The sequence below is a fragment of the Eurosta solidaginis genome, chromosome 3 (assembly GCF_040869045.1).
Source record: "Eurosta solidaginis isolate ZX-2024a chromosome 3, ASM4086904v1, whole genome shotgun sequence".
NCBI lineage: Eukaryota > Metazoa > Arthropoda > Insecta > Diptera > Tephritidae > Eurosta > Eurosta solidaginis.
The window spans coordinates 231,074,221-231,099,939 of NC_090321.1; the positions used below are offsets into that span (position 1 = coordinate 231,074,221).

Here is a 25,719-nt window from a genome sequence, read left to right on the forward strand (position 1 = left end):
TGCTTTATGTTTCACCAAAGTATGAAAAAAACGACTACAGAGCTCAAAAGGATGTTAGAAGAAGATTTGAAACTTTTCAACGGAAAAATAATGATAACTAAATTTAAAAAATCGACTGTCAAATAACCAACATAGACAAAATGTTCGACAATTGCGGCCATCTTGCTCCCAAAACGAATTGACATCATTTAACGGTGTTGTTTCTTTGCATATCTATGAAAAGTATTAGTAGTAGGGGGTAGAAATGCAAAATTGTCTGCTAAGTACTAAACTGCATAATTCCGTAGTATTATTTTACTCATCTTATAGCAAATTTATTAAATATACCAAGATCTATAAGTGTTGCTGCACAAAAGAAATTAAGGTACTAGACCGACCATCTCGGGAACGATTTGGAATGACCACAAGAAACCTTCTAGGCCATAAGGAACTTGGGGTCGCCAGAGCTTCTGCTGTTAAAGGAACAGGATTCGCAACGGGTAGGTGAGGTTGACAATTGGGTTGGAGAAACTATATACTGCGCTGCGCTATTTTGTTAGAAAGAAGAACACAAAGAAAGGCAAACGATTTTTGGCCGATTTCGCGCGTTTTGTGCCGAATATTTCAATGATAACTTTGATTCGCCTGACAATTCTTTATGCAGTGATTGAAGATTCTTTTTCGTTAAAAAAAGTTTACACTGCAAAAAATGTAAAATTTCCTCGCATAATGATTGCGTACTCCAAGGACCGATGGCGATGAAATAATATGACAATAGCCGTTTTTTTTACACGCGTTTACGTTTGCGCTTATCCTCGCTTTGATAATGCTAAGAAAACCCATCTAGCGGCAGTGGTTAAATAACTAGCTACGGCACAGGGTGTACCGAAAAGCGGAGACACAACCCTCTGATGGCCATAGTGTATAACATATAGCTTAATCAGTTGCGATGAATTGTGGACCGGCACCATATTAGTGTAGTGGTGAAACATACGACACATATTTCAGTTACATCTGAGTATAATGCGTATTGAAATTTAGTAGTACTATAGATGTAAAAAAAAACACAACTAAGTAATATCTCATTAACCAGATTTCCTAATTATCCTGCTAACCTCCGAGCGCTAAAAAGGTGAGAGGCGTGCCGTGGGATGAATGGGAGAGAGTACTTAAAAATGTTATGTTGCAAGCGTCAAGCTCCGGACACCAGGCTGAACATCTGGGAGAGTTGACCGTTTAACTGTACACACTCGTGGAAACAAAAATTATTCTGAATTGAATTAATCGGGTAATAAATAAAATAAAATAAAATAAAATAAGTGTAAGGCGCGATAACTTCCGAAGAGGTTTTAGGTCGAGCTTCTCTTCCAATTTGCGTCGACCTTTTAATTTTTCCTACAAAGTGGTGGGACGAGACCTACATGTTTTACACCGACTCCGAATGGCATCTGCAAGGCAGATGAGTTTCACTTTTGATTATAGAAATACATTCGGAGTGCTTTCGAAACACTGCCGAGAGGCAACCCCGCTTAGAAAAACTTTCTTCTAATAGAAAAAACGTGCTTCTACAATTTTGATGTTGCTTTGCCAGGGCTGTGAACCCCGGATGGGCGCTCAAACGGCAGACGAGCCGATATACATGCATACTTATGGTTCCAAAGTATTGAAATGACTTTGGCCTGCGGTAAACTGCGCCGATCCGGAAATAAACAAATCCTTTAAGCTGCCATATAACTGTAGTGTTTTTCAGGCGGTAGTAGTAGCCGTGACTAAAGCAGTAGAAACACTGAAGGAAAATAATTTACAAAAAACTAAGTAATTTACGCCTTAATTTGAACATAATTTTATATGTGTATTTCCTGTGAAAATGTTTAAATATTTAATTTTACAGCAGCAGCATCGAAGTAATTTGTTTTTATTCATCTTTTACGTAGTAAGTACCAACCTTTGACAGTTCAAAACTTTTTGAAAAGCATGTAAATTGTGTAAAGCACATTTAGTCCTTTCGTTCTCTGCCGTCCCTTACAAAATCAATTTATTATTCTCTTCAAACCTTTTTATGACTCTCGAACATTTTGCAACTACATTTTGCTTAAGTGCAATGAATTTTTTATTATTAATTAGCAAATGAAGTAGTTTCACTACTAAACATCTCATAAACTTTACAATTTACGCCAAAAACTATTATTCATCCATTAGTTTGTATACATTTTGTAGGGCTGTGTTTAAACAGGTTGTGTGGATGGTGATAAAACTTTTTCGTGTCATTTCAAGTATGTAAGTAAGCGCGTGAGAATGTTTTCGAAATTCTTGCCTCATTAGAAAGTAAAATAATAATAAAAGGGGTCTTATTCTGCAAATCGATTCGAAAGGTAATGCAAAGCAAAATATCCTAAATTACATACATCTTCTTTTTTTTTCAAGTCCGAAAAAAGTCTTTCGAATCGACCTTATAATCTTATGCTGTTGGCCCCAGAACCAGAAAAAATTATAAATATTTGTATTTAGGCTTTGATTTGAGTGTTGAAATATTTACTTCTCTACGCATTGAGGATGCAAATAGTTAACTGAGTTTAGATTTTAACCCACCTAGCAACAAAATATTTAATAATCTTGCTAAACTTTGATTTTTAAATTTTGACATAGAAATTGCAAAAATATTTATGAGAAGTAAAAATATAAAAGTGGAGCGCACACTACTTGGATTGGAAAGTTGGTAGGAAAGGAGATGTTATTAGTCAATCAATTGCGTTCCACCTTTATATTTTTACTTCTCATAAATATTTTTGCAATTTCTATGTCAAAATTTAAAAATCAAAGTTTAGCAAGAATAAGTTTTTATATAAGGAGACATTTTTCGCTGATTTTTGTTCATTTATATAACGGAAGTGCTTAAAATTGTTTTATTTTTATTTTCTCCTTTTCTTACATTTTATCGGCGTCTTATCCTATCTGTGAGGTTTTGCGCATAAAAATAAATTCCAAAATTCCCTCCGTTCCGTTTGATTTTTCTAAATATCTCAGTCCGTGCGCCCCCTAGCGAAACTTTTTGTATTGTGTCATCGGCTGTCATCGACCTCTGAGTTAAGCTCAAAATTTTTAGCCTATAGCTCATCGAAAGTTACTTAAAACCCGGTTTCAAATTTCCAATTATCTAATTTTTTCGATCCGTGCGCCACCTAACGGAATTTTTCTCTCCTATTGTTCCTTTGTCACGGTGTCTTAACCTGTCTCTGAGGTTTCATGTTTGTAGCTTAATGACAAGTTACTTTAAAATCGATTGCAAGATTTGTTTGAAAAGCGGACAAACATTCAACCGACCTAATATAAAGGAAGTAAAAAATTGTTTGAAGAAAACTCATTCTAAATTCTTTTTACAAAAACGACTTATCGCAGAATTCGTTTCAAAAGCGTCTGTGTCAACATAAATTAAATTTTCAACTCAGATAGAATTTTGAAAAAAAAATCTGAGGTCACGATTTTTTTTTAAATTTCTGAGATAGACCGTTTTTAAAAATTTTATTCTGAGACTGGGTCTTGCTAAAAACAAGTTCTGAGACAGGACATTTTTGAACTTAATTTTTTAAGACTTTTTAGGTTTTTTAATTTTCAAGGGCAAAGTAATACTTACCCAAAACACATGGTAAACATATTTCGACAGAGAAAAATATAGTTCAAGAAAAATATGGTTCGAGAAAAATCTAGTTCTCAAGTTGATATCCAATATCATTCTCAACGATAATCCAACCTTTGGGATATTTGGCGAACTTTATATTTTTCAAATCTATATCCAGTATATTTCTTCTGTTGATTGATATCCAACATTGAATATTAAGTTGAGGTGAAGTTGAAAATAAAAGTATTATCCGAGGTGGCACCGCCGAAGCCAACACCTGTTTATAGTGCATAAATAAACAAGTGGTTGATAGCATTAATTAAGCGTTATAAATTTAAAATTATTTATACATGTTTTGTTAATAATAAATTTTGAGTTCAATTAGAGAATCACGCTTGAGTACAAGTTGAGAACTTCTTTTTCTCAACTTGAGATATAGCACTTGTTGCCATATAAAAAATGTTCTTTTTGTTGAGAGCGCTAGTTCAGCGATTTTTGAAAACCAATGCTTGAGATTTGAGAAGTATGCTAGTTCTCAACTTGAGGTCTAACTTGACTCAAGCTCAAATGTTGATTCGGAAACTACAAAGCGTAACTGACTCTTGTTGTAACAGCAACTGACCCTGACGAATGGTATTCTATGATTTTTGAATATGCTTCCTTCAAAATGTTAGCTGGATACACTAGCCATCATTATTTTCGGACTAAGTGTAAGGTAAGTTAATTTGTTTGTAGCCTATTTCTATTTGGTTAGCTTATTTAACTTTGGCTGATTGTCTCATAATTCTATAATTTTTGCGGTTTGTTGACTTACATCTGTTACGCAGCTACCACATTAGCGCCGTCGATTTGGTTATTTTGGCTATTTCGGTTGGCAAATTTCATTGTCTTGCTACTAAGTACTTGTAGCACATACCCACTTATTACAATTTCTATTTGCATATCATTTTCAGCATAATACTCGAAATCTTTATTAAGTAAATTGAGGCTATTAAGTGTCGCTGAAAATTAAAATGTATTCATGTTAAGCATGATGGAACTGTTTGTGTAGACATTTGTACATATGGCACTTGTGGCTAAATTTCACAGACATATGGAGTTGGGAATTCATAAAATTATTTCTCATGTCAGTGCACAATCATCATCAGAGATCATCTTCATACATTTTGTGCCCACTTTCTGGAGTCAAAATTAAATATGTACCTACCAGTGAGCTGCAATTATTCATCTTTTAAGGTTATTAGTGGACTAACCAAGAAATGAGTATTAGTGCGTATGCAAACAAAGAATATCAAGCACTTATATCCACTAACACACATTTACATAGTCATACTTCGTGAAATGAATAACCGCTCATAAACCACGAAGCATTTCAGTACTCAATTGTCTTATTGAGCAAGAAAGTCAACTGTGTTATACGAAAACACTAATTGGAATAAGTAAGACTAACAGTGCAATAAAATAAATAAAGTCATGTCAATCTCCTGACGCTAGCAACACAACGATGTACATGAAACTAACTGAATACAGCGCCAAAGTAAAACCGGTGATAAACGAAGTATACACACGAAATCAACGTGCTACTGAGTTAAAGCGACTATGACATCAGTTTATACTCAACAATGTCATATATATATGAGACATATGTGTTACGGGGCACTCGTATGTATTTTCTATTTTATGTGCTAATCACTCATAGTATTTGTTTTTACTTGACTAAGTACACATTTAGACACAATTTTTTGGCTCATGATTAAGTTCACTAATTTTATTAGTACTCAAAACAGATCTCTGGTACCTACTTATACTGGTAAATCAGGTATGTGAGGAACTTTTGATACAAACTTATTATGCATTTTCTGTCTGGAGAACAATAGTCCAAAGGAAGCTGTTTATAGCACATTAATTTCAATGAGAGTACAAAAGCTTCTAACTTCGGATCCTAAACCTGGCATAAATACCCTTCTTTGGGCAGTCGGTTGACTGATAAACTGCCTCACTCCCAAATCGTAACAGTATGGCTAAGAGCTCAATGTTATACGTGAAGAGAAAGTTGGTTTCCCAGATTATACAAACTCCACGCTTTGCCGGCACACTGTCAGCTTTAAAATTTTTCATAATAAGTAATAGACCGTATAAAGACCACTTGAAGAGCATTTAGCGCTATTTCGTTAAAACATTCCGTTGTTACTGACCTTTGCTCTGACTTTACGGATGTATCAATGCGCAAAAATTGGCGCAATTATCCAGCACCACACCTTTTTCAGTTCAAAATTCAAAAATTACTAACTTTATTACAAAATTACAATTTATATTCAGAATCGTCATTTCGAGTTCCGAAAGTTACAATTCAAGTTCAATAAATTACAATGTACCGTCAGAAAAATACAACTCAGGTGCGGAATTCCCTTTTAAGTTCCGAAAAATACGGAGTTTTCTACATCAGAAAACTTACTTTCAAAATCTTTATCTCAAATTAAAAAAAAAATACGTTAGGTAAATTACAACTGAAGCTCGGAAAATTACAATTCAAGTGTAGAATTCCTACTTATTTCAATTTCGGAAAATAATCTGAACTTCAATTCAACGTGCTTACACTGCAATGCAGCTTCAGGAAATTACCTCTTAAGTTCAGAAAACCAAAATTCAGGTTTAGAAAATAATAATTCAAGTTGAAAATGTTCATTTCAAATTCAAAAAATTACAATTCTAGTTCAGTAAATATCATTCAAGCTCGGAATTTTGATTTCAAATTCAAAAAACTCAAGTTGATTTAATTATAATTTAAGTTCAGAAGATAACAATCCAAATTCAGAATTTATATTTCAATTATCAATTTGTTACAGCAAATCAAAGTTCAGGAAATAACAATTCAAGTTCAGAATTTTTTATTTCAAATCCAGAAAATATCAATTCATTTTCAGAAAATTACAACTAAAGCCGAAGGTAGCTGTGTTTTTTTACATCTATATACATTAGACTGGGTCGATTTATTAACCGATATCGCGCCATCGATTTTTGATAGGATTTGGGCTCAGGAAAAAAATTCCACTACGCATACCCAAAACAATAATTTTCGAGCCTGCGAAATTTTTGTTTTTTTATGGTTTTTGTTTTTTTTTAATTTTTAAGGTCTTTTTCAAGACCGTATTTTTTTTTTTTTTTTAACTGTTATCGACAAGGATTTTAGCGTACATTTATGGGTCGGACAGGGTATACATTTGAAAATTTTGTTAGTAGGTCATGAAAAAAACCTTAAAAATCAAAAACAAAAAAAAACTAAAAAAAAATTTCGCGTAGTGGATCTGTTTTCCTGAGCCCAAATCCTATCGAAAAATCGATGGCGCGATATCGGTTAACTTTCGTCCATACAAATCGACCCAGATTAATATACATACATACACTCAGAAAAAAATTTCTCCCGATTGAAGAAAAATGGGAATGAAATGGCGCTTAAGAAATTTTTTCCTAATTCGCATGGCCAAATTTCTTCAAAATGAGGAAAAATTCTTCAAATTGAGGAATTTTTCCTCATTTTGAAGAAATTTTGGCCATGTGAAGGGGAAATATTTTCTTAACTGCCATTTCATTCAAGTTTTTTCTGAATGTATGCACTTAAACTTTATATGGACAGCCAAGTGCATAATTTTATCTACACTTCTGAAATTGCAGCGCAGAAAATTAGTACTCCTAAATTTCAATACGCATTATACTCGGATGCAACTGAAATATATGTTTTACCTTCACAAATGGTGTATGTCCACTATTCACCGCAAACCGATTCAGCCATACACTATGGCAGAAGTGCGTGTCTTCGCTATGCGGTACAACTGTTCTGTAGCTACATAGTTATTTAACCACTGCCGCTAGATGGGTCTCCTAAATATTATAAAAGTGGCAATAAGCGTTTCTTTAACCGCAAATGTAGATGTATATACATGGAAAAAAAAACACGGCTAGTTTTTATTTTAAATTCAGTTCTTAGAATTGCAACGTAAGGGGTCGAAGACTTTAAGTTGCATACATACATATGTAGTTTAGGTGAGGTTAACTGGTCGGTATATTAGTATCTCGCACAGACGGCAAATATTACCAGAAGTTTGTTCTAGAATCTGGCGAGCGTAGGACACGATCACAATATACATATGTTCAACCCTTTCTCCTGAAAATCGCCTTTCCTACATCTGGAATGATGACAGAGATTCAGTGCATCAAGGGGATGTTAGGCGCAATACAAAACTTTATAGCTTCACAACTTATCCAACCTAAATACCTCCCTTATTTAATAATTTGGGAAAAATTTAAACAACGTGACATCAGGACGGACAAGGCGACAGCTGTGTCGGTTATACCTTGTAAATCTCATCAAATCCTTTTCTCTCGGGAGTAGAATTTGAACCCGCACTCCTACGATGGTTGAAGTGTGACAAACTCATTCAGCACGTCATGCCTTAGTTGTTGTACACTTTATCCCAATTGCCTTCCTTGCATATTTTATTCGTTTTGCACAGTACATACTTTGTATGTAATCATGTGTTAAAGGTATGCTTTTTGTTGGCGGTTTCACCTCCCCCTGCAAGGCGAATCCTGTTACTAATATGAATGTATCATGCTCATATTTAGCAGGCGCGGCAATGGTGATCTCAAGTTCCTCACGTAACTAAGGGGTGGGCTAGCACCTTAATGGCACTACATATCCAAACGTACCGATTCTAAATCGGGTCAACCCCATACCCACCGATAATACTCCCTATAATCTTCGAGGAGTCTCGTTTATCGTTAAAACAACGTTAGTGGCTCTCCAAGACATGGTTGAGTTGATATGAGGATAATTAAGCAAGAAAAAATCTTAGCGAGTGGACATAAACCGAATCCGGGCAACAAAAAAGGAATATTAAGGAAAGGAAAAGAGAAGGTAAATGGAATAGGAAAACAAAAAGGAAAATAAATAGGGAAAAATAAAAAGTTACAAATTCATTCTGTTTGGCGAACGAGACGCTTAACGAACGATACCTGCATTTACAATATCGTCTGCTAATGGTACTCTGAAGCTTACGTTTTCGTTTATCGTCTAGCTTTTCGTTATTCCTCAACTGTATGATAACAATTATCAAATTTGTTTTCGTCCTTTGCTTCTGACACTTCGTTTTTGCTTTCACAGCAGGTGTTCGTGATAGAGAATGCCGAGATAACGTTAGAGTCGGCTGTTATCGTTTTGCCTGTCGTATTGCTAATCGTGCTACAAACAGACGAACGGCGATCGTTTTGGACACGATAACGTCAAAGATAATGAGGCTGTTATGCGGCAGTTACTCACGAACGTACGTACCAAAAACGTGTCAGCTGACACGACCTATCTTATGAGTGTGCAATGTAAACGAAAACTCACCGACGTGCAACGCCCGTACGTACGTAGCCCGGAACGTAGAAATCAAAACAATTTTGATTTTTTCCGTAAGATCGTGTCAGCTGATCGCTCTCTCACTAGACTGAGTTGCCTAGTAAACTTTTGTGCGCTAATTTTGGACCGTTTGCAATTTTATGCAAAAACACCTAATTAAAGTTTGAAAAATTGTGAAAATAATTCGAAATAATTATGTAAAAGTGCTGATTATAAATATGTAATCTATTTATACTTATTTAATATGTATTCCGGCCTTTTACAATATCAAAAATTAAATTGGAAAAAGTTGATGTTTCCATAAGCATACAAGCAAAATGGTTAATGGCAACAGTGCTTATCTGCAAACAATACACACACAAATATGTTATGTACATGTACACAGACGCACACATTGATTCCTACGGGCTTGAGAGTTCGGTCAAACGTGCTTCGTACGACAAACGTCCTTACGTACGGCACACGTCTGTGGGTAACTGCCGCATTAAGCTCTGTCCATCGCAGGTATATGCGACGAAATACAGTTAACTACGTAAATTATATAATATAAATTGTCACATAAAATGAATATAACTAGAATATATCAGTCGAAATTAGCAAGACCGATTAGAAAATATTTTCAAAAAAACCGACTGTATAGTCATAGGCTTAGTTTATATACTCATCATTTGCTGATTCTCGTTATATTCATCAATAACCCCAAATACCCTCCCGCTGTTCGTGTGCATATATATGTATCTATCATTCAAGGCGTTATCAGTGATTAGAAAGAATTGTGTAAAACGCTACTATTAGAGATTATTTAAATCGCAAATTAGAACAAATACCTATTATAAAACAAGTAAGCAAGGCTAAGTTCGGGTGTAACCGAACATTACATACTCAGCTGAGAGTGGGCCTTGGCTCTATAGGTGGACGCCTTTTCGAGATGTCGCATAAAGGTGGACTAGGGGTGACTCTAGAATGTGTTTGTACGATATGGGTATCAAATGAAAGGTGTTAATGAGGGTTTTAAAAGGGAGTGGCCCTTAGTTGTATATGTGAAGGCGTTTTCGAGATATTGATCAAAATGTGGACCAGGGTGACCCAGAGTCGATAATTATTTATATATGTAATACGAGGAACAGTATTCCTGCCATGATTTCAAGGGCTTTTGATTTCGCCTGCAGAACTTTTTCATTTTCTTCTACTTAATATGGTAGGTGTCACACCCATTTTACAAAGTTTTTCTAAAGTTATATTTTGCGTCAAAAAACCAATCCAATCACCACGTTTCATACATTCTTTCGTATTTGGTATAGAATTATGGCATTTTTTCATATTTCGAAATTTTCAATATCGAAAGAGTGGGCGTGGTCATAATCGGATTTTGCCCATTTTTAATAGCAAGATAAAGTGGGTTCAGATACCATACCATACCATACCAAGTACGTGAACTAAGTTTAGTAAAGATATATCGATTTTGCTCAAGTTATCGTGTTAACGGCCGAGCGGAGGGACAGAAAGTCGACTGTATATAAAAACTGGGCGTGGCTTCAACCGATTTCGCCCTTTTTCAGAGGAAACAGTTATCTTTATAGAATCTATGTCCTTACCAAATTTCACAAGGATTGGTAACTTTTTGTTCGACTTATGGCATTAAAAATATTCTAGACAAATTAAATGAAAAAGGGCGGCGCCACGCCCATTTTTAAATTTTCTTTTATTTTTGTATTTTTTATAGAGTTGGCGTGTTCGTCATCCGACTTTGCTAATTCTTATATAGAATACATATAGTAACAGGAGTAACGTTCCGGCCAAATTTCATCATGATATCTTCAACGACTGCCAAATTACAGCTTGCAAAACTTTGAAATTACCTTCTTTTAAAAGTGGGCGTTACCGGGCCCATTGCCCAAAATTTTACTAATTTTCTATTCTGCGTCATAAGGTCAACCCGCCTACCAAGTTTCATCGCTCTATCCGTCTATGGTATTGAATTATCGCACTTTTTCGGTTTCGAAAAGGTGGGCGTAGTTATAGTCCGATTTCGTTCATTTTAAATAGCGATCTGAGATGAGTGTCCAGGAATCTACATTCCAAATTTCATTAAGATACCTCAAAATTTACTCAATTTATCGAGTTCACGGACAGACGGGCGGACGGACGGACCTAGATCATTTTGATATCTAGAAGTGTATATCTATCTCGATTAGTTTATGCCGTTACGGGGTACCGTTATGCGAACAAAATTTATATACTCTGTGAGCTCTGCTCAGCTGAGTATAAAAATGTTTTTCTGAATTTTTGTTTTCGGAATTTATGGGGGAACCGTAAATTATATAATACAAATTGCCATCTAAAATGAATATTACTAGAATATATCAGTCGAAATTAGCAAGACCGATTAGAAAACATTTTCAAAAAAACCGACTGTATAGTCATAGGCTTAGTTTATATACTCATCATTTGCTGATTCTCGTTATATTCATCAATAACCCCAAATACCCTCCCGCTGTTTATGTGCATATATATCTATCATTCAAGGCGTTATCAGTGATTAGAAAGAATTGTGTAAAACGCTAACTATCAGAGATTATTTAAATCGCAAATTAGAACAAATACCTATTATACAAACAATGAAAGTAGAAGTGTATTATCTGTTTTACACATCAAATATTCAGGGTCAATAAGTTGATGCCGATCCATCACAAATGAACTGATGTTATTGTAATACTTAGTGACCTTTTGTTGCGCATCTTATAAGGATGCTCAATTTCGTATTTGTTACTCGTATCTCTAATTTCGTGTATCGTACTATAGCGCAGTACTTATTTAGTAAATTTGAGTTGGCATGATTAAGAAAAAAATATAACAATTAACAAATCTTTTGCTGAGCCCCGGCAGCATCTAAGTAACGAGTGTATCCTTAATATGAGCCATCTATAGTAACAAAGCAAAATCGCAATTACATTGATATTCGATGAGTTTCTACTTAAGAAAAATAAAATTTTACTCCACTCACTTTTCATCATAATGTTGCTGTTTTCTTTTTTTAAAATCATCCATAACTACATTGTGTCATTCAATCCAATTTAAGCCGCACGAAACTGGGTTCACTGCATAACAAGAACTTTTTACAGGGTCAATGAAAAAATATGCAACAAATGAGCAATTTCTTGTCGCTTCATAAACATTTACTAATATATTCTGTAATTTTAAGAATTATTTTTAAAACCTCGATTTTTTTCGACTATAAGTTTTGAAATTGGGTTATACTTACATAATTACTAGAGTACCCAGCAGAATTTGTTTTGCCTGAAAATTGGTTTGTTTACATTTAAAAGTTTACCCTCGCTTGCCCACTTCACAATCTCTCCCCTTCTTCACTACTTTATCTTTCATTCTTCTTAACATTTTGATGCATGTTTTATTTCATTTATCTCCTCCACTCCAAAACCCATTATCGGTCCCACTACCATTCGCGCTCATACTCTAAATCCCACTCCCACTACAACTCCGAATCCTCCTCCTCACTCCCACTCCCGATTCCACTCCCATTCTTACTCAAACGCTCGATCCTATGGGAATGTTTTCCTTTTCCACACCTAGTCCCACTCCCACTACACCTCTCCCACTCCCATTCCCTTTCCCTCTCTCAGCTCATTTCCTCATATATAAAATTTTTATACCAAACATCGAATACCTGCTTCACATAATCGATCAAATTCGATATATTTGCCGTTTGCTTTTGTAATGTTTGTTTATTTCCCCCTTTCACATTATCGATTTTTCCCTCTTTTACTCCGACTTTCTTTCCTCTCCCTCAACCTCTCTCTATTTTTCTTCATTTATCTTGCTTCTTCTCCTTCCTATCTTTCCTTCAGACTTTTTTTCTCACACATTCTTTCCTCTTCCTCCCCTCTCTCTGGTTTTTCTTCTCTCCCCCTTCTCTTTCTTCCCCTTTCGCATTCCTATCTCTGATTTTCCTTTTTCGAAAGATAATTTACAATAGATCAGATCCTGGTCCTTTTCCCTGAAAGAAAAGTTTCTCAAATATTTAGCTAGACAAAGAGGTCCCTTGTACCAAGTTTTAGGTAAACCGCAACATAAATACGATTTACTACAATGGGTCGGGTTCTCGTCCGGAAAAAAAATCTCTTTAATAATAAGCTAATCAAGGAGGTAGCCCTGTAACAAATTTCAAGCAAATCAAATCATAAAAAAGATTGTTTAGACTAGGTTTATTAAGCTTGTCGAAGGGGAACCCTGGAGTGAACTCCATTCTTGGTAAAAGGTTACATCTATACCGAATTTCAAATAAATCGTAAAATCGATACAATAGGACGGTCCATTTTATAGAAATAAAGGTTTCTCGGTAAATTACTTGCCCAAAAGGGGTAGTATCCCTGTATCAAAGTTCAAGCAAATCGCACCATAAATTAGATTTTTTGTAAAAAGTTCGATCCTTTGTCTAATTCACGGAAAGCAAATTGTCTCAATTAATATGTTAGTCAAGTATAAAATTTCATGGAAATCGCACCATCAATTATTCTTTTTTTTGGTTCACCTCTCGAAAAGATAAGAAAGGAAAAGAAGAATATTGTTAATTTAAAGCATTCTGAAATCCTCTTGAATACACACACAAAATTTCATCAAAATTGGTCAAGTCGTTTATGAGTTCAGTGGGGAGGGGTTGGGGGTTACACTGAAATGGCAGCCCTTGGTCGGGAAGAATCCCGAGTCGCTCAGGTACATAGAACCGGCTGCCGTGGGAAGAAGTTCAGTTACAAACGCACGTACACAAGAAATATTAAGATGTATAGTATTTTTGCACTTTGAAGTTTCTCCTTGTGACCCTGTATCGCATAAGAAGAGCGCTTGGTTCCTCCTATTTTACTTCTTTGCACAAAGTAATTACATGTTTTTCTTTTTGCCATAGGCATGCGTTCAATTACTTTTTTCATACTTCTAATAGATGCGAGTATGCAATATAAATCGGCCCATCCATAGACTCATACAAATAAATGTTAGGGGCGAAAACCGTTGTAAGCATCTGTAATCATTTTCCAAGAAAGCAGGAACTAATTCTTGAATGGATCAGGTTTTTGTTTCAGCCCTGCAGAAAAATGTTAAGACAGTCACGCAAAGCAGCAGGTTTAGTGACTACCTCCAAACTGGTGTTGATGGTATGCAGAGCGAGACAGTTGGTTGCTGTACCACAGCGCTTAAGTCTGAGCTTTATGAATTGTAATCAATTACTCAAAGGCAACGGCTGTTTCAGAACCACCTACGACTAAACCAGTTAAGAATGCGTTCAAAAGGTTTGCAAAGAGGGTCATTTCGTAAGATAACATAATGTTAAAAGTAACAGTTGAAAGCACTGCAAGGAGACAGAATTAGAACCAGAACCGTCTCTTAATGCGATGTAGAGAGAAAAGATCGTTGTCATTTGGGGACACGTTACAAGCAGGACATACATTAAGTATGTCGGGGTTGTTTCCGGATAGGTAAGAGTTTAGTGAGTTACACTATCCAGATCGAAGTTGAGCTAGAGTGACGCGTGTCTCCCTGGCAAGGCTGCTTTCCTCGACTACGATTTAAGGGTTTTTTGACTTCAAATACGGGTTCCGCCGGAAAATTCCTGACATAGAAGTCCGACGCGTTTTGGTGGATATCTCTGAGGACCTTTTTGTGTTTTTTTACTTCGTACGGCTGAATTCTCATGTGCCGTATTTCCTCATAATGCTTGCGGAGATTACCTCTTCTTAAGTCCCTGGGTGCGCGGAGCCTCTTCAATCAGATGCCTAGGTTTCTGGGTATTCAGCAGAAACTGTTTGTTCAGCATTCCATTTCTCTCCTTTTATGGGGAGTACTCTCGTCCCACTTGGCGGCCGCTATGGTGTGATGGTAAGGCGCTCCGCCTACCACACCGAAGATTCTGGTTTCACGCCCCGGAAAAAGCAACATCAAAAACTTTAGAAACAAGTTTTTTAAATTAGAAGAAAATGTGTATAAGCGGGGTCGCCCCTCGGCAGTGTTTGGCAAGCACTCCGACTGTATTTCTGCCATGAAAAGCTCTCAGTAAAAACTCATCTGCCTTGAAGATGCCGTTCGGAGTCGGCATTAAACAAGTAGGTCCTATCCCGCCAATTTGTAGGAAAAAAAATAGGAGCACGACGCAAATTGGAAGAGAAGCTCGGCCTTAGATCTCCTCTGAGGTTATCGCGCCTTACATTTATTTATTATTTTATCTTTTACTCTCGTCCCACTGTGTAAATGGTGTTCTATGCAATCCGTAGCAGTTCTGAGAGCGGTGTTTTGACAGGCCTGTAGTTTATTCCAATAATATCCCTTAAGCTCGCCGACCATATAGGGGATGCAAGCTGCCCGTCAATTTCTTTGTAAGTGGTAATTAGCGCCTCTTTATCTTTAGCCCAAGTGCTGCCGGCCCGAAATTTGAGGAAAAAGTTATACGCGTAACCATTCAAATATGCTCTTTAAGTTTCTTTCGTTTCTTTCATGCCTAAGGGTATTCTTCTTAATAGTATTGCAAACTAACGTGCCATATAAGTAACCGGTATTTTTAACATGTGGATATCCTACGAGATTTAGGATAGACATATTCCATCAGTGTCATACTATTTCATAATACACGAAGCAATCTTACTTTTAGCATATAAATATTATGCTCAAGTGGAACTTTGAGACCAGACGCTGCAAATAGTAAAACTGAGATAAAACGCTCTGTGTTGTTTCGTAAATTTTAAATACATAGTTGATACAAGTTTTAGCTTTTTTGGACTTGTCGATTTTGGACAAGAATTCTAATTTTAAACTAAGTTTTTCTATCTGGTTTACAATTGATTGCCAAATGTTGATGATGTTATTCAGAGAGCAAAGAGTTTGTTATGAAGAAATCGGCATGTTGCAGTGCTGGTCAATCAAATAATTTTCGGCGATGATTTCTGGCCTAACAAGCTATGCAGTAAAGGCATAATTCCACTTAAAAAGGTAGCGGTAGCAACATAACTAGATGCTGACGAATTGGAATGCGGGCTATCGAGCAGAGACATCGCAAGCGAGGCTGTGCATATGATTCCAATATGGCCGATGGCTTTGACCTAGCTCTATTGAGATGATATAGCAAAACACCACCTAAGTCCACCCTCGCTGTGGTTCATCTTGACAAAACAAAGTGCTTCCTGAGAACCAGCTGTATTATTAAAAGTAGGTAGGTGAATAAAAAAAGTTTATTGAAGCATTTTAAAATCCTTACCAAAATATTAAATGATGAATAGGAGACCAAACAAAAGTTCGAATAGTAGCTTATGGGACACACCTTCTATCCAAACTATCAAACATGTTCAGTTATTTTGATCGGAATCTTCATGCATTCCGACAGAGACCGAGGAGTTGAAGTAGGGGGAGGGGGGGGGGGGGGGTGATTGGAAACACGTTCTTTCCAACATTTTAAGCCTAAACAGCACTAGTTAACAAATAAATTAAAAATGAAATGCCTGCGACCGAAACCACTAAGTAGCCTTAGCAAGAATATTTGGAATCCTTATTTCCCCTTTGAGCTCGTTTCCTAAAAAGCCCCAATTCTTCGGAAATAACTTTGCGATAACTTGTCGCCGGAAGCTGATAACGGATATTGAGATACCGAGTATATTCCCAGCACATAGATTACTCAAAAGCCCGTTAGTTAGTTTGTGTTAATGTGTAGATAGTTTGCATGTAAATTAGTCGCGATGTGGAACTACTATGACAAGCTCTAGTGGCATCCGAAGAGCAAACTACCATGTTAGAGAGCGATACGACATGTTACACTATCGGCATATTATCATCTTTGGCAGGAATATTATCATCAGGAAGTAGTTTGTTTAAAGCAGTGAGATCATTTTGTCGGGATTCTACATAAGGCCGCCCTTCTCTGCCTTCTTCTTACTAAGTTTAGGGAACATACGCTACAACCTTAGCCCAGGACCCCAGCGGGTTAGGGGTTAGAATATACCCGCCGTAGGTATGCCTGTCGTAAGAGGCGACTAAAATACCAGATTCAAGCGGTTATGTAGCGAAACCATTTCAGGTTGCCAGCGCAATATATAGCTTCTCCAAACTCAATTGTCAACCTCACCTATCCGTGGGGAATCCTGTTTTATTAACATCCGAGGCTGTGGCGACCCCGAAGTCCTAATGAATCTAGGCGGTGGGAGGGCGGTATGGCCTAGCATGTGGTCATAACAAATCGTTACCGAGATGGTCGGGCTTGGTACCGGAACGTACCGGATCCGCATCCGGCAAAGGACCATCAACACGATAACACTCCCCAAGGCCTTCGGGGAGTGTCCTTATCGCTATAACAAAAACCTTATCGATGGAACCAAGTGGTTGTTGAGCACAATACATTAATTTATAGCTAATGGGTTTTTCAAATCTAATTGTCAAGTTCACCTATGACCAGAGTCCTATGGATGGCCTAGATGTTTCGAAGTGATACTCAAGTTAGAACCTTAAGGTGCTAGTTGCTACGTGCAAAACTCTATAATCGTCAACATAGTGTCAACGATACTACTATGAACTTGCTAATGTATTAATGCAGCAATGAATATTTTGGTTTTACTAAAGCCCCTCTTCATAAAAATTCATGACTACGCCTTTACTGTACTCGCAAAGAACTGCAATGCAATGACATCAATGCACACAACATTGCACATTTGTACATACATATTTGTATAATGTATTGCAACAAGTGTGCAATAGGATACTTGAGGCGATAAATCGTAAAACATGTTGCTCTGTTCTCTTTGTTACCTCAAGCCAACGCACCTACAATATACGGTTGCCGCACCATTTTTTCATTTGCGACCAAAACTCATCGAAAAAAAGGACCAAATCCCAAAGAAACGGACCAAATTTTTGTAGTTTTAATTGGCTTACAAACAATTCGGCAATTCACGAATGTGTCGAATTCTTTGTAAAATCTTTGATTTCAGGTTGTGGTACAAAGTCGCACACACTTTCATTCTAACAAAAAGCCTTATATAAATAATTGTTTTAACGAAAAACCTTAGAGCAAACCCGTGCTGCAAGCCAAACTAGTTCTGTTTTATTTACATAAAATTTGTGTTTTTAAACTAAATTTATCCAGGGCTCGGTTTTATCAATTTTATTATAAAATCGGACAAAAAATTAAAAAAAAAATGTACATTATTTCAATGTAATTTGTGTTAGAGAAATATGTACATTTCAAAACTCACATTAATTGAATATAGCCACAGTCCTCAGATTTACTATTGAAAAGTCTTAAAAGTTTGAACTGAGTAGTAATAGTCGAACTTCCATTTGACGAGGTACGATAAATTAGTTATTATAAACAATGTTATTATTAAAGTTTCTGGGGTTCAGCTCTCCAACGGGAATAATTTGACACAAAGCGTTTATATCAGATCTACGTTGAGCATTTTTTAAGTTATCGCTTTCCAAAAATATTTCTGCCTTACTTCCAATAAAATATTTCTTGGGTTAAGATACTTAGTAATCTAAATTATGTACACTGACATTTTTTAAATATCCAATATTTTGATATAATCATTGCAAATAAAATTACTCATATTGATTGAATAATATCGGCAGATTAAATCTTTCTGATTGAACTCTTTTGCGCACGTCGGAAATATATAGAAACTTTTAATTCTGTAACTGATATTGAATTTGACGGTTGTATAGCAGAAATGCTATTTTCTTCCAGACATAAAAATAGAAATATAGCCGCATCGCAGTGTGAAGAACATAATAGCCTTGGAATTCCTAAAACTCATCCATTTGTTTTGTGCTGTGTGAGAAAAATTTAAAAACTCTCATTACCTATCAAAGCATATCGCATAACTTGAACATAAAACAGTGGTAAGTGCACTTAATATAAAACAAAGTAGTCTCATTAATTTATTTAGTTTTCAATACAATGCTGTCTTCATCAGTGGACAACTCCGTCAAATTACTTTGAGATGTACTTGCATTTGCAACAACTTTTTTTAAGCTCAAACAGTGACAAAAGTCTATCACGAAAAGTTTTTGATAAACGATCGAAATATCTAGCCACCAAAACAAGATTTTCTGATTGACCGCTTGTTATTATTATTATTATTTATTTATTATTACGGCGTTTTAAGCCTAAAACTTAGATTATTACAAATTATAAATACATTTTAATAATAATAAAGGATTTCTAGCGTTTGGGGTGTCGGAATGCATGAGATTCCGGTCAGCACGGGAACTGGTGATCCCAACGGGCGAGTCTTGGAGTCATATCATTGGGAGGTTGGAAGGACGTGTTCTCAATCCTGCCCTACTCCAAGACGTATGATTACACAGTTTTATTATTTATGCTGTTGGAATGCATTTGATTCCGGTCAACCCAAAAGCTAGCAGCTCAGCAGAATGAGCAACTCTTATCGGACGGTTGGAAAGGACGTGTTTCCAACCCTCCCTGTACCAGCTTTTATGTAAACATAATTAATTATAATATATCATTGTTGTAGGAATATACGTGATTCACATGAACACTCCAACTGTTTGTCTGGGACGATATTTTCAGGAATTCTTTCCTAGTTTGATTGCAAGCGATATATGTATTTGATCTGATGCATAAGGTTCCTCTGTTTCTATTTGGATTGCCGTGTACGCTCAAGGTACAGTAACATGAAATACAGATACAAAATATTTTATCTTATTGGAAGGGTTTTGCAATATTCTAATAAACTTTTTTTGAAGGTGTTTAAGTTTTCACAATTTTTAACATGATTAGGTAGTTCATTAAAACATTTCAGGCCTTTGTAAAATATATTTTGCTTGTCCATTTCTGTTTTGAGAAGAGGTAATCTAAAATTGGCGGCCACCGTGGTGTAATGGTAGCGTGCTCCACCTATCACACCGTATGCCCTGGGTTCAACTCTCGGGCAAAGCAACATCAAAATTTTAGAAATAAGATTTTTCAATTAGAAGAAAATTTTTCTAAGCGGGGTCGCCCCTCGGCAGTGTCTGGCAAGCGCTCCGATTGTATTTCTGCCATGAAAAGCTCTCAGTGAAAACTCATCTGCCTTGCAGATGCCGTTCAGAGTCGGCATAAAACATGTAGGTCCGTCCGGCCAATTTGTAGGGAAAAATCAAGAGGAACACGACGCAAATTGGAAGAGAAGCTCGGCCTTAGATCTCTTCGGAGGTTATCGCGCCTTACATTTATTTATTTTTTAATCTAAAATTATTATTTCCCTGATTATGTAAGAATGGGTTTCATTCACATAAACAAGTATTACAATTAGGTAGGCTGGTAATTTACCATGCTTGATATAAAATACAAATTTCATACTATGGTAAAATATCAACTGTTTCACACTCAACCAGTTTAGTGCATCAAGCATACTCTTTATGGAAGTGTCGTACCTCACTTTCAATATAAATCTCATAGCTTTGCCTTGCATAATTTGTAACCTGTCTACTTGTGTTTCATTGGCAATAAAGAATATTATTATATTATATAAGAAGTGCGGTTCTATGATGGATCTATAAACTTTCAACTTATATTTCTTACTAATAAGTTTACACGATCTCTTCCAAAATCCAATTTTTTGCCCATTTCGGCAGCAATATAATCAATATGATCCGTAAACCTCAGTTTATTGTCAATCAGGATCCCTAAGTACTTAAATATTTTGACATCCTCAATGCTCGTATTCATTATTTTTAGATCTATTTTAAGTGATTCTTTATTGGTCGTCCTAGATAAAACCATAAATGTTTTGTTAACGTTAAGCTTGAGTTTATTAATTCAAAGCCATCTATACAATGAGTCCAAATCTTCTTACATTTTGCTCCTTGCTATTGAAATGTCCGTTTCATTTCCTTCAACTAGCGCATCATCTGCTATGGATCCCACCACCGGTTTCGGAGGTACCGGCGCGCCTTCTTTCGGTTTTTCGTTAATATCTTTTGAACAAGTTAAAATTGTTATTTTCCGCCTTCGGATTATTAATACTGATGTCAAGACGCGTCGTTTGACACCTCTCTCGATATTTTTGTTTCACCAACAATAAACAAAAATTGGTTTGCTTCAAGATTCAACACTTTTCTAAACTATCTGCTAGGTGAAGTGCCATTGTTCTGCTACATTTTCTTGGCATCAATTTTTTTGTAAGAAATCCATTGAGGTAAATTATAAATTATATATAAGGGTTAATGAATGTGTGGACAATTTTGTGGGCAGTGTTGAACATTTTTCCTCAGTGAAAACAAACAATCTTGATTACAGCCTAAAAAGGACCAAAATTGGAAAAAAGGGACCAGCGGACCAAAAGTGGCAACCGTAGCTACATATGAATAATAAGTAATAACTTCGTACTCACCAAATCAACAGATAGTCCACACATATCGGCCAACCAAGTGAAGGCTCGACTCCCTTGATAGTTGTCATTATCAATGAAGTTCGGTGATTCCAGCATCTTGCAATCAGATTGCAATCACGTCCGTACTGCTCTTATAATTTCGGTTTTAAATCTAACTTTTCATTCAATATTCACCTGCACCAAAAAAAAAAAAAAATTAAACAAAATCTTCAATTTATTAAAAGGTCTCACAAAGCACAAGTAGGTATACAAAACTAGAAATTGGTATGAATGACGGACCATTTATTACTTCCAAAAGCGATATGAGGCAACACACGGCTACAAGAATTACACGTATTACAATAATACGTACACAACAGTCGGTCAATATTTCAATATTTGCTTTCAGAAATTTTTATTACAAATAATTTATTTTTTCATTCAAATTTACGAAATAGAAGTAACTCAAATTGACTTTGCTTTGAGTGGAATGAGTTTTTAGGTTATTTTTTTTTTTACTTTGTATTTCATTGATTAACAACACTCCTACATAAACAGAAGCAAAGAGTATGTATTATACTCTTTGACACAAGTATATACATATGTATATCGCTACAACATATTTGTGTATTTTTATTTTTATTTTTAAATCACACGACTTATTTGTTTATTTATACTTTCCAAAAACAAAAACCAAGCAAAAATCTCAACACAGCCATTACCAGCCAGTCAGGTGGGGAAAAGCAAATAAGTGCATGAACACGAAAAACACGCCTAGGGAACGTAAAATACGCTCCTTTCCAGAGACGTAAATCTTTATTTCTCTATTTATCGTTGTTTCTTGAACAATATTGAAACTTTTAGATCATTATTAATAAAATCCAGACCGTTTAATACCATCAAATACTTCGTATTTTTCCCCACCACGCACTTTGCCAGGACGTTGGCAACACTTTGGACGCAATCGGTACCCACAAACTATTCTTTTTTTTAATCACGTCCACAGCAGCACCGCCCACTTTATTCACAACACAAAAATTTAATTGCACCGCATTGGGATTTTACCTCTTTCACACTTTATTTCGCTTGCACGACTCAAAATAAACTAAATTCTTTTGCAACACTAAAATTTTTTACGTCAGTGACGAATACGAACAGAAAGGAAATGGCGCTGACAGCTGTCAAAAAGCATTAAAATAGCGTCAACGTCGCGTTGCCAAATACAATTCTGACAACTATAGTGATTCCAATTTGAAAAAATTAACCAAACAAATATTCTCAAAGTACTCAAAACTAAGAAGAGTCCCAAATGAAGTTGACTCGTTTGTGACTCCCAAATGGTATTTGCATACGACAGTGTCCAAAAATTTTGGGTATTGTCAAAAGATGGGCTTTGGACGCGTAATCGCGAATTCAAACTCTGAAAATCAAAAAAAAAAAAAAAAATAATCGTTCACATTTCTGGTTTTGGAACTGACGGGGTATTTTTTTTTTTTTTTTGATTTTTTCGAGAAATCTTTTGACAGAAACAAAAATTTTAATTTCCAATTTCGGATGTGGGAACCACTTTTTTTATGGAATAGAATAAATGCACCAGATAATTCTTCACAAGCCAAAGAGGTTCTGCTGCAATCTTCCCATGCCCATGTTCGTATAAAACAGCTGATCCAACCAACCAACCCTATGGAAATCAATGAAACTGGTCAATGGCTACATACCATAACGCCTTAGCCATAACCATACAATAATTTCTGAAACTCATATTTCACACGTATTTTGCATTTCAATCGGACTCACAATAATGAACGTATTCAAGAAGTTTAGACCAGATATCAAGCTTTTAAAAGTCGTAAGTAAATCGAATAACTTCACAGAGGTGCCTATTTGGTGTCCTGTAAGTTCCGGATATGGAGGTAACGGTTATTTTTAATGAGGCAGTTTTCCGGTTGATAGACCATCAAATAGTTTATGTTGAACGTAACAAAATCAACTCATGTAAAAGAGCTCCATATTGTTACGAATATTAGCAAAACTAAGGAGTGCTGCCAGCTCTAAGCCGATGCTAAGCAGTGACGTGAATGCACATCAATAATTCAATCACCATGTATCTACATAAACGAAACAATAACTGCGTCTACATATATGTACCATGAACGTGTACGAGCAGCAGAGAGTCAATGCACAAATACATGCATATATCTAAGATACTCCTATAAGTATGCAATGAGAAAAACTATAAAATTGTGCAATTGTAGTTACAGCTGAGAAGTTTGAGAGCTACTGGACTAGTAGATTCTGGAAGCGTCTAGAAGATGCGATCGAGGAAACCAAAGAGTATAAAAGGCGACAGATGTAGAGGCGCTGTAATTCAGTTTGATTTGAGTTGTCAAGCAGTTTCGATTAAGACGATATCTAGCGAGCAATAGCAGTATTATTTTGAATAGTAGAGTTTCATTGAGCTATCAATCAGTGTGGTTATTAAGCAAGCTATTCGCTGCACAGTTTGAGTGTTATTGTGAAGTACTTTAATAAAGGCCATTTTGCATTATTACAAATTGGAGTTATTTATTCAACAGTTTAGTGATTCGAACTTAGCAGAGGATTGCAAATAAGAGGATTTGCAAGTAAAATTCGTTACAATATCATATGTTATATTAGGCTCATATCATATATGTGATATTAGGCTCATGTCATATGTGGTATTAGGTTCATATCATATATTAGGTCTACACCCGATAACCATCGCATGAAGCAAATTTTATTCATTTCGAAATTTCTCAGACCCAGTTGTCAGTGGGAGCTTATAGTTAAAGTTGGGTAGAGTTTAACCTTGCCCATTTATTCGATAACATAAAATTTTGCTGGTAATCTCAGCTCAAGTGGCCGAAGTGGCAGGATTAAACCCTAGTCAACTTGACCTGAAGTTTAAACTAGCATTGAATAAAAAAAAAATGTAAGGCGCGACAACCTCCGAAGAGATTTTAGGCCGACAGGATCTACTTGTTTTATGCCGACTCCGAACGGCATCTGCAAGGCAGATGAGTTGTCACTGAGAGCTTTTCATGGCAAAAACCCACTCGAAGTGCTTGCCAAACACTGCCGAGGGGTGAACCCACTTAGAAAAATTGTTTGCTAATTGAAAAATCGTCTTTCTAAATTTTGATGTTGCTTTTTCCGGAGCGTGGACCCAGGACCTTGGGTGTGGATGGCGGAGCACGCTACCATCACACCACGGCGGCCGCCATTGAATAACAGGATCTAAATAAGCTGATAAAGAACACTCTTTCAATACCTTTATGATTCCGAACTTGAAACACCAATTTTTATTTCTTCAGTTTGGAGCAATCCGGGCCATAATATTTCGGTTTTGTTTATTGAAATACTAAATTTTTTGGTAAGTTAGTATTTGTCGACGCAGTGTCAGTGTAATCTTTTTGCCACCCAAGTGTCTCTGAGCCCGTACTTTGCGTGAACAGTGCTACTAATAATGACTTTTTCGCGTTGCCATCTATTAACCCCTTCGGGTACTAGACCGACTGCCACGGGAGCGATGTTTGATCCCGAGTACCTTGAGTAATTTCACATCTTTTTCTTGTTGTTGCAGTCCTTATCCTTATAGTCCTTTGCCAGAACCTCCAAAGACTTTCGCATATATCGACCAAGATGAATTGTACAGTGCTAGACAGCTATGCACAAATACAAAAAACTTCCATTTGAAGCAAATTTTTTTCGAAGGTTGCATATCGACGGCTGAGATGAATATCACCCTATTTCGGCTTTCAATTCGAAAAAGCTCTATCTGATATTTGAAAAGAAATACCCTTTTTCAGAATATTGCCATAAACGCTCCAGCCAATGTCAAAATTTATTGAATTTTAATTCAGATATGGTGGTTTTTCTGAGATAGGGTTTTATTTAAAAGTTTTCTGAGATAGTGCGTTTTTGAAACGGCAGCTGAAATAGGATAATAATCCACTCAGCGGTCGATATTCAAGTATCCCTTTATTATCCCTTTCGAAAATGAACTCCAATCAAATATAATATTATAATTAAGCGGCTATTTGCCACAGAAATAAAAAAATTCTAAAATTCTATATACAAAACTTCTCAAAAAATAAGAACTTTTATAAGCACAAATACACTAAGTATTAAGATTTGGAGATATCTTCGTAGATAACGCCCAATCTCACGATTTTTGTTGAACGTTTTAAGGTGCGCAATTTATTACTTATACAGGCCACAAACCGCTGGTACACGCTTTTGAACAGAAAGGGGGGAGACTTTCGCCCCGGCAGTCGAGGCAACTGGATTTTATTAGTCAATTTACGACTAAAATTGAACACATTCAAAGGGGAAAGCAA

The 25,719-nt window shown here is 36.1% G+C and overlaps 1 protein-coding gene across 8 annotated transcripts in view; it reads right to left on the reverse strand.

Moving 5' to 3' along the window:
• The window catches only part of oys (oysgedart), a 100,941-nt gene extending 78,417 nt beyond the window's left edge, over positions 1–22,524 (reverse strand). For 3 of the 8 annotated variants that reach the window (XM_067775468.1, XM_067775464.1, XM_067775461.1), the window contains exons 1-2: positions 22,424–22,524; positions 21,380–21,553 (exon numbers count right to left, since the gene is read on the reverse strand). In XM_067775468.1, the coding sequence (XP_067631569.1) occupies positions 21,380–21,475 (96 nt within the window). In that variant the 5' untranslated portion in view covers positions 21,476–21,553; positions 22,424–22,524. Of the gene's footprint in view, positions 1–3,610; positions 3,873–21,379; positions 21,554–21,658; positions 21,850–22,333; positions 22,355–22,423 lie in introns of those variants that run through there. The other 5 variants (XM_067775467.1, XM_067775463.1, XM_067775466.1 and 2 more) reach the window with 3 other exon arrangements.
• Positions 22,525–25,719: the final 3,195 nt, after the last annotated feature.